This window comes from Alexandromys fortis, unplaced genomic scaffold (genome assembly GCF_014885135.2).
Source record: "Alexandromys fortis isolate MF-2015 unplaced genomic scaffold, M_Fortis_MF-2015_v1.1 scaffold_172, whole genome shotgun sequence".
Taxonomy (NCBI): domain Eukaryota; kingdom Metazoa; phylum Chordata; class Mammalia; order Rodentia; family Cricetidae; genus Alexandromys; species Alexandromys fortis.
The window spans coordinates 2,029,320-2,039,867 of NW_026068061.1; the positions used below are offsets into that span (position 1 = coordinate 2,029,320).

The 10,548-nt window shown below is 44.0% G+C and overlaps 1 protein-coding gene across 1 annotated transcript; it reads right to left on the minus strand.

The window, feature by feature from the left end:
* Positions 1–855: 855 nt before the first annotated feature.
* Positions 856–9,117, minus strand: Tm4sf1 (transmembrane 4 L six family member 1). The gene is made up of 5 exons (XM_050120257.1): positions 8,665–9,117; positions 7,252–7,341; positions 7,022–7,167; positions 3,046–3,226; positions 856–1,219 (listed from the first exon to the last, which is right to left on the minus strand). The coding sequence occupies exons 1-5, from the start codon at positions 8,839–8,841 to the stop codon at positions 1,205–1,207; spliced, it is 609 nt and encodes a 202-aa protein (XP_049976214.1). The 5' UTR covers positions 8,842–9,117; the 3' UTR covers positions 856–1,204.
* Between the last annotated feature and the right edge of the window lie 1,431 nt (positions 9,118–10,548).

Here is a 10,548-nt window from a genome sequence, read left to right on the forward strand (position 1 = left end):
GGGAGTGTGAAGACTGCAGCACCCAGTGGAAAAGAAAGATAGCTAGCCTCAAGAGATAGAATAACCGAGGTTATCTGTTGACAGATAGAAGGTAGAAAAGAGGATAAGGCAGGGAAAGCAGGAGAGGACCCAGAGGCATTGACGCCCCTCAAGCGGTAGACCACAGATCACGGACAGGGAGGGAAAAAGCAGGAGCTGCAGGACAAGGGCATTGGTGAGCTTTACTGTGTATATTCATGTAGGTCACCTTCCCAATCCAGTCCTGCTAATCTAGAAACCAGTTCTCTGGAATCAATAGTCTGCAATCTGAAAGCATCCTTTGTCGTCCACAAAAGGTAACAGATCTTCCTACGCGTTAGGGAGACATCCTCCCTACATGACTCTGATAAATTACCTGACCGGAGAGGTTGTCTCTCCTCACATAAAACCAAAACAACAGCTGAATGGTAGAGGAAGTTCATTCTGTGCTCAACAAGCAAATTTGGGGGCATTCCCATGTGGTCTTCAGTTCCCTACCCCACCAAACCCCTTTTCCCACCATGGCCATCAACTGTTTTCTTCCATTTCCCATCTTCGTTCTTGCCCAACCATCCTGCCCTTCCCCTTTTACACACACTGTCTCTGTCTTTGAAGGGCACAAAGCTTTCTACATGAGAGAAAACTCCAGCATCTAGCAGTGTTCGCAGCCGCTAACAGCTTTACATAATTTCCTCTCCCATACTTGAGTGAGTGCTTTTTTGATGAGCCTTCCAAATCCAGCAAGGACTTTTCCCTCAGTTCAAGGGAGACTGGTACACTTCCAAATGGGAAACACCATATAAACAGTTAAAACTGTCTTTTCAGGGATTTGGGTCCTTCTTGGTCTTAAAAGGGAAACCGGAGGTCTTTTATTTAAAATACACATATGCACGATAGTTAAGTGACTTTTTTACCTTAAATACTGAAGAGTTTATCTCAGCCACGCTGAGAACAGTCATTCAGTCTGTAAAATGCCACCAAAGTGAGGGCAGCCTGTTGCCTCATCCTTTAAAATAGAGTTTGCTTGCTAGCTGCAAACGCTGACATCACGTGAGGGTGTCAGCACGTTTCTTTATAAAAGCAGAATGTACGGAATATGATACACCAGTGCAAAGTTGCATAAGGCCAGTAAAATATACAAGTTACGATGAAATAAAGGAAGCATGTGGTTCTGTCTTGGGCTCTTTCAGCAGTCGTATTGCTGGAAAAAAAATGAAATTTACATTAGGCTATGATCAGCGTCAACACATGGGGGGGGAGTCTGTGTACTTTGCATCTCTATTCAAAGCAATCATAACGCAGAGTGGCTGCAATTTTTATTGAAACCTAGCCCACCACACCTAGAGCTCAGACAAGGCTCACAAAATGTTTCCTAAACAAACCAAACCCACTTTCTTTCCCAGGAAAGCTTACAGAAAGTGTTCATGGGAAACTGCAGAATATGGACACAGAATTGGCTTGTAGTGTGCCTGGGTGGGTCTCTACTCTGGAGGAGTAATTTCAAAGGACTTCACGGGAACTTCCCACTGGTGTGGCCTTACTGTGGGTCACCTTTCAAATCAAATGCTACCAAGCTGGGAGCCAGCTCTCATGGATTAAATGCCCTGTCCTGAGACAGAATCTTTTGTCATGGACATAAAGGTAATAGATCCTCCTAAATGTTAGGGAGAGGAGCCCATTCTACAGTGTCTCCTGTGAGGACCCATGTGCTTGCCTACAATTCAGGAGATTACCTCTCCTCACAAAACACAGAAGCAGTTTTGTCCACCGACTCCTTCTGCCTGTGCTCCAAATGCACGGAAGTCGAGCAGTAGCTGAGTTTATGCTCTGCTTCCTATGAGTTTCAAGGGTGAGCAGGGGTTTTGTATGTAAGAATTACTCCCAAAGGTTTTATTCTATTCTCTTTCCCCTCAGCTGCCTGAAAAACAACGCTATTCTGAAGTTTTCCAACTTGGCTGTTCTCTTGGAAATTTGTCAGGATCCCAAAGGAATTCTCAATCTTGTGATACTTTCCTGGTAGGGGAAGCTAGAAGTGTATCCTAACTTCTCAGAATTTGTAGAAAATGCCTGTATATTTACAGCCAGGGTTTTCCTGGTAGCAGTGACTTTTGGTCTCTATTAGGGTTTTGTTTTGTTTTTTGCTTTATTCTTAAGGCAAGTCAGAAGCTACTGAATTCGAGAGACAAATAGAATGGGAATCTAAAATATAAATAAAAAAGTTTGATTACTTCACCTTGTTTTAAAGAATAAGACATTGAACAGTGACTTCCCTAAATTGGACAGATCTTAACTTCCAATTGTTCAATAATAGATATTTTTAGGAAGAGAAAGAAAATAAAACTTTCTCCATGACAAACACGTGGATATTTGACTCCTAAGTCATATCCCCAGGAAACCAGAGCTTCCTGGCTTTCTCTCACATAGAAAATTTCTTTCAGAGTGCTACTCAAAGGCTAATCATACTCCTGGCTTACTGCATAGGCATTTTTGTTATTCCTTATTAGGGCAGAATTACAGAGAATCCATCAGGACAGGAAGTACAGCGTATATGTTAAGAGGAAGGGCTTGGGTGAAGAATTGAAGTCTGCTGCCTCCTGCCTGAGTGATCTCAAACATCTTGTTTAATGCTTGAGTCAGACTCATCTGGAGAGTGAATTTGGTGTTGCATCTGATGGAATCAATATTGGTTACTATTGATGTGTACTTAGGCAAGCATCTTGGATGTACCTATGTAGCTGTAACCAGAGCGGGGTGAGTGAAACATACAGGGATTGCCTTGAAAGAGGTACCGTGTCTATGGGCAAGGGCTCCTGCGCCCACAGAGCCATCTACAAACCAAGACAACTGAGTCTACAAGACTCCTTACTGAAGCCAAAGTGAATTGATAAATGCAAAGATGAAGTAAGAATAAGTGCAGGTAGGTTAAGCGTGTCTGGTTCTGTCTTTTCTCTTTGATGGGAAGAACGGTGCCCTGTGGCAACTGATCCCTACAGGGCTAGGCCTCGACATTGTCACACGAGTTCTCACCTGGTGTTGGGAGCAGCAATAGCCACATATGCCGCTGAGCACTGCACTTATGACTTGAGTGAGACACAAGATGAATTCAATTCCCCCGAATGTCAAGAGCATAGAAAATAGCGTCACATTCCACTCCACAATATTTTTAGGTTCATAGCACTGGGACCATGTGGTGGGCTCCAGAAGGTACCTGTGGGCAGAAGAGACACTTCAGGGACATGACCATAGATCAGAGGATATCTCGTGACTTACTTCTTCATTTGGAAGAGTCTATTCAGAAACGCAGAACTGAATTAACACAACAATGTGTGCTAGATTCTGGTACAACATGCCAGTCCAACAAATGGCAGGTTGCAGCCCACAACTTGTTGCCAATTGATAAACATACAATTAAAGCACCAATTTTGACATTCATCTTGGATTCTGTGGCTAAAATATTCTCACATTAAAGATTTTTATATTCCTTAAAACACATATGATTTCTCGTAAGAAAAAAAAACAAAGCTATGTTTGCATCATATTTAAAACCAAGTCATGTGTCGTATGGATTGTCAACTAAAAGAAGACATGGAAAAATGAAAGCAATTCATATTGGAGGGGAGTAAACTTACAGAGTATATTTTTATTCTGTTACCCCCTTTTATCACTGTCTTAGTTATTACATATGGGAAAGATATTGGGTAAATATTGATTTGGAAAACGTATTTTACATTAGATTTTTTAAACTTTAAGGTATTAATTTAGATCATTTCATTAAGATACTAAACACCTTCCTCTTTGAAAGTTACCCAGATTCTGCCAAGTTAGAATTCAAGGGGTTTTTATTGTCAAAAAGTTCTGTTGACATAATTGTTTTTCAATTTTTTAAGCGAAAGGTTGACCAGCAATAGAATGTGCAAGGGCTTAAATCCAGGCTCTCTCCCTCGTGTGCTGTGCCCATGCTTCTGTGGCAACGGAAAAGGAGAGAACACCTTTCCTTCAGCTGTTTGCGATTCCCGAGCTGCTGTGTGTTCAAAACTGAGCTGGAGCTGGGACATAACGGTGGGCTCTGTCCTTCAATATGGACTCTAACAGAAGAGCAAGGAGTAAGAATGCCAAGTGCACTGAGCGGGGACACAAAGTGTGAAAGGTTTCCAAGGAAAAACACCTTCCAGAGAGAATGCTTATATGCTTCCTCAACAAGGCTGAGCTCCGTGGAGGCACAGGGGCAGAGCCTGGGCTTTTTAAACCCAGGCTCCAGCAGCGTCTAAGGACATGGTGCGGGTTAAAAACAACAGCAGGATAAATAACAACTAGAATTCCTCCTGTTAAAAATCGCCAGGCCATGTGAAGGTAGTGTGTTCCTGCGTGTGTGTGTGTGTGTGTGGTGTGTGTGCTTGTGTACGTGTGTGAGTGTGTTTGTGTATGAGTGTGTTTGTGTGTGTGTGTGGAGAGAGTTGGATTTCTTTTCTAGCATGTCAGTCCTTGCTACCTCACAGAGTATTTGGATTCCCAGTGTAGTAGGATTAAACCATGTGGGAACATCAAGGAGTGACTTAACCCCACGAAGAGGCCTGCTACCATTCCTTATTACGACTCCCTACCCCAGCTTGAAACCAGACGTCTAACTTTGGAACAGTGCACTGAGCCACTAAGATATTCAACTTGTTGATTTAAAACAAACCCCACTGTCGCCACTCCACCCCTGAAAAACAAAAGAGAAGTCTGTCAGTCTGGCCCTGTGTTTCTGCTTGTCAGTGGAACAACAATGTCTGTTTTCCAGGTCACCGAGTCAAAATTTTCTTTGGCTCTCCTTAACTACTGAAAAGTTAATCAGTGGTTTGGAACTGTTACTTCTCTACATATTGAGATCCTGGATAGATTCAAATAAGGAGTGTTCTAGAAGAAGAGGAAGGTTTTTTTTTTTTTTTTTTGGAAGCATAAGTGAATAAAGGGAGAGGTGTACAAATGGCTCTTAAAATCTGCTGAGTGATGGACGTAATCCTCCATGCATCCCAGCTGCATGCATCATGACTGGCCTCGCAGCTGGTTTCATGCAACAGCTCTGCATGCGTGGACAAACATGAGTCATTTTCTATGAGCACATTATGTTCTGAACAGAGATGAATCACTCTGGTGACATTAAGCCTCCAGCTCCCGTAAGTAGTAGTTTCCCTCCAGAGGCTATTATTCGGTCATGCTCATCCTAAGGCACTGCTGGCTCTGCTCACAGTGTGTCACCCTGCACACGGACATTTCACAGGTACATCACCTCATTAGTGCTCATGGCAACTGCAGATGGAGGCACCAAGACACAGAGAGCTCAGTTCACTTCTTCCTGTTCTTAGAGAGTGGGTGTAGAGCTGAGGTTGGAGGAAAATTCCCAATTTTTCTCTCGTGAAGGAAAAAGACCAAACACACTTTCTCTCCCCCTCTTTCTCTCTCCACATGCTTGTCATACAATTCATGAGGAACAATATTATTGAAAATATAAAGTACAATCCATGGTCATTATTATTATTTTCATTTTTGTCTTTCAAAAACTTAACCTTTAAAATTCAAACTTAAGCTGAATCTGACCTGGGGTCAGGGCTGAAGGGCATGTGCCGCTCTGGCATAGACAGTACCCTAATTCAGTTCCTCGCACTCACACCAGGCAACTCACAACCGCCTGTGAGTCCAGCTCCAGAATACATGAAACCTTCTCCTGGATGCTGTGGGCACCTACACACACACACGCACACACACTACACACACATGCATACACTCACACATCTACACACACACACATAGATACACTTACACACATACATACACACATGCATACACTCACACACACATGCACACACCCACACCCACACATACATACACTCAGCATCTACACATACATGCATACACTCACACACACATGCACACACCCACACACACACATACATACACTCACGCATCTACACATACATGCATATACTCACACACACATACACTCACGCATCTACACATACATGCATACACTCACACACATGTATACACTCACACATCTACACACACATGCATACACTCATACACATGTATACACTCACACATCTACACATACATGCATACACTCATACACACACATACACTCACACGCATGCATACACACATGTATACACTTACACACATGCAGATGCTCACACACATGTATACACTCACACATGCATACACTCACACACACACGTATACATTCACACACACACATAAAAATTAAAAATGGAAACAAAATCTTTTCCTTTATAGAAATCAAGTCCATAAAGGACAAACCATGCTCATTCATTTCCACATATACCAGTTTCCACCAGCTTTTCTGTTCTGTTCCTTTGTCATAACCAATAAAAAGAAAATACCAACACAAGAAAATGGGACCTTACATAACTACACTGAAGTTAGAGTTCTGGCTAAAACCTTTCCTCTGTCTTCTGGTGACCTAAATCAAGAGTGTTTACATGTAACACATGAGCCAGCATATGCAGGTGTAGGGTGGGAGCATTGTTTGCCCTGGGCTTTTGATTACATAAGGATACTCTAATATTTTCTTATAAATTAGTAAAATGTGTTGCCTTTGGTCTGCTCATCATTGTGGTTTAATGTACACAGTATCCAAGCATACGCTGTACAGCAGACAGGCTGGGCTAAGAGAGTCACTGGGACTTTCTAGCAATGAGATCGTGGATAAGTCACTTCATCTTTCCCTGCCTCTTTTTCTCATTTGTAAAAGAGAAGTAACTATGGGAGTGTCTACACAGGGCTGTTGCAAGAACAAAGTCAGTGTGTGTATTCAACAGCAGCTAGAATTGTTCAGGGTTGATGATTGCTTATCCATCCTTGCACACTGCGTGAGATGTTGAGAGGTGATATTGGGTAGATGGGCAGATGTTGAAAGGTGATATTAGGTGGATGGGCAGATGGACAACTTAGTTTCATATGCGGTGGTTAAGAATGCGTTCCTAGGCAGAGAACAATTACGTACTGTCCGTCAGTGTTGGCAAAGGTGTAGTTCCACACACCATGGGTATCGCTACACTTTGGTCCTTCTGCCAAACCCAGCGCTGCCACAATGACACAGTAGCCAGATCCTGCAATGCCAATGAGAGCAGCCATGATAGAAGAAAGCATCTAGGGAGAGAAAAGGCAAGAATTAAGCCGCTGCCCTGCGTCAGGAAAGGAGCCCTTTCACTGGGAGGCAGCGCAAGGACTTACTGTGCATCTCTTGCCGTAGTTGTCCCGGCCGCAACAACCGCAGCAGTCATCTTCCTCCAGCCCGATGAACACAAACGCCGGCAGGAGTATCTGGGCAGAAGGCAACAGAATCAAGTCATTGTCTTTCCCTGAGCGCATGTGGCCAGGGTTAGGATTTCTGTAAAACATATCTATGTCTGACGATTAGAACAAATGATGGGAAAAACCTGAGGAGAAACGAAAGTATTACATTTGCTTGTTTCCATGTACCATGGGTGAGCAAACAGAATGTGAAATAATAATCTATAAATGTGAGCTTTGGGAGAATCCCTAACATGTTTTCCTACAAAATGTGTCAGCAGTGTTATTTAAATCTGATTTTCCCCCTTATCAAACACATATCAAATCTTGAGTAAAATGGCTGAAACATTTTCAGTAGATAAGAAAAGATAAAGGATTTAGTATAAAAAAACATATGATCTGTTTCAACCAAGCAGTGATGCTTGTCAAATAAGGATGAACTTCTTGACGTGTAAGGCCAAAGACTCTAAGCACAGCGGATATTAAGCAGCGACTTTGTTTGCTCATGTAATTGTATTTGGGTTAATTACGGGAACATGAATGGTAACGATGCTAACATTCAAAGCACAGTTGCAAAGCCATGTTACCGTGAGTATATTAGGTTGAACTGTCTTAACACCTTTTAGTTGGCAAAGAAAAAAATCGTCTTCTCTATGACAGTAACAAGTCCATAAAACTTCTCTTTGCAATTTTTAGTTCCAGCATTTTAAATGAGCAAACCCAAATGTGTCCACATTCCATGTGTGTTGAGGCCAAAGATAAATGTGTCAAGTACATTTCCTGTCAGCTTCAACTAAAACCAAACTGTGGGGAAAAAAAAAAAAAAAATTCCCGCATTAGACTGGCACTAGCCTGCTTCTAACTCGAAACCCAGGAGAAAGTCTGCAGTTATCTGAAAATACCAGTGCAATCACTTGGTATTTCCCCTATCACAGACGCTGGGAAAGAAGCAACGGAGACTAATTTAGACCCCAGACTGTTCTCTTGGAACGAGCCCACTCTCTTCAGCTCCCGGGAGCAAATGAGAAGTGGCTGCCAATCCAGCTCGCAGAAACTCGATAGCCTCTCAAATCTTGAAAAGTGGTTGTTTTTTCAAGCTGTACAAGAAAAGCTTCGGGGAACAGAGAGTTCACTCTAAGGTAAAAGATTTTATTCAAACAACATCTACTGAGATTAGCAAAAAAAGTTTAACGCAGCCTAGTGATATTCCGCTTTCACAGGGAAGAGCAGCAACCGATACCACATCCGCAGGATTCACGGGTAGGCATTCTAGAAAACTTCCCGTGAGAAGAATGCGCACTGCCATTCAAGGGGAGAGGATTTCCGTAGTGGAAAGAGTTCCGAGTAACTTACCAGCAGACCTCCGCCTACGATGCCGGCGAAGAACCACACAAAGCGGCTGAGGTGGTCGTCGTAAGCATACTTGGTTTCCCCGTTGGGAAAGTAGAGCAAAATGTTTGCTACGATGCAGAGGACAGCAAACCACACCAGAGAGTGTCCGATGTATCTTGTACACTTGCCAGAGCACATGGTGGCAGCAAGAGCCCTACAACCTTTCCCCCTTTCCTCTTGTCGTCAGTTGAGTGATGCCCCGGATCAGACAACAAGTGTGCCCGTTTGTGGAGAAAAGCCGACGCAGCTCACAGCCCATGCCTGCTACCACTTAAATAGGGCCAGGTTTTAGTGCCAGTAAATGAGGTCCTTTGCTTCTATTGGTCCAGACTCCAGGCTCCCGTTGGGGTGGAGGGGTGTGAAAGGGATGCCCCGCCCTTCAAATGAAATCCTTGGGACCGTGAAACCAGGAGTAGGATGTGAGAAAAGAGCCTCAGTCAGAGGCAGGAGAGAAAATGAGTAATCCACAGCGCAGCTCGCTTACAGGATAGGGATGACGGGGAAGTCTGGCACAGCTTCACGTAACTGCCCAGAGCCCATGCTGGGACGCTTCGAGGCTTTGAAAGAGCTGGGATTTTTCTCTTGCAACCGTTTGGCCAGCTTCCAGTCTGAGGTGGTGTTCACTTCTGCATCAGCACCGATTTAATTTGGGACCTGGGGCAAGTTTCCTCAGCTGTGAGCTCATTTCCTTGTCTGTTTAAGACAAAGTGCCCAAGCTGTCACCCACAGATTTAAGGAGGCTGCTGGGAAAATTGCAGTGACTTCCTTTCCTCTGCCTGCGGCTACTTCTGCTTAACAGATCCCATAGCCTGCTTCCCTGGATGGCGCAGTGGAGGGCATCTGCCCCACAGCAAGATGGTATCCAGCAACACAACAGCTCAAACATCCCTGACTAACGCGCTGTGCGGCGAAGCAGTGCCAGGGTCAGAGAAGGAAGGCCCCCAGCATGGCTTAGGGAGGGGGAGATGGAGGAAGAGATCCGCTCATGTGCCCTTTGTCGATAGGTCAGCAGAGGAAGCTGAGAAAGGCTGGTGACCCCAGAGACTCGAGCTTAGACCAGATGAAACCCACAACTATTGAGTAGGATACACACTAACTACGCCAGGATACATACTAAACACTGCATAGGGAGGCCAAGGATGAACGGGACTTTCTTGTGACCTGGGATTAAGCTGGGGTGAGGTCACAACGCCAGCTGGGCTGAAGAAATAAATGAATGTCCAAGCAGGAAATCCTGAGCCATCTGGATGTGTGCAGAGTGAGTCCCGATAAAGTCTCACTTTGTCACCAACACACTTCTAACAATGGCGTCTGTGGTCTCTGTGTTTGACTGTGAGTCCTGTTCAGAGACAGCACCCGTAGCTGATAAGGCTGAGACAGCGATGATATGGGTGAATGGCAGGATTCTTTTAAAATTAGCAAAAACACTTAGAAATGACTTTTCCAAAAAAAAAAAAAAAACAAAAAAAAAACACAACACTCCTCGCTTTGCCTACAAGATTAACAAGAACAGAAGAGAGCCTGGCATCTTTACTTGTGGCTTGCGCTTGTCTCCTCTGCTCTGGGGGCCCTACTGACCTGAACATGCTTCTGTGTAAATCATTCAAGATGTGTCTGCCTAGGAACTGGTGACCCCCAGCCCGTCTCATTCTCCTTCAAGGAGACCAACATGAGATAGAGGACCAGGAGTCTTACTGTCAATCTTCTAGGCCTCCAAAAGGCATCTGATGGTCTTTGGTGTTTATCATCATGGATTACGGAAACAGCTGAACCTGGTAGAAGATGCCACACTCCACGTGAGGGCAGTTCTTCACAGTGGGAGGCTGAATCATGGAGTTCTCTTAA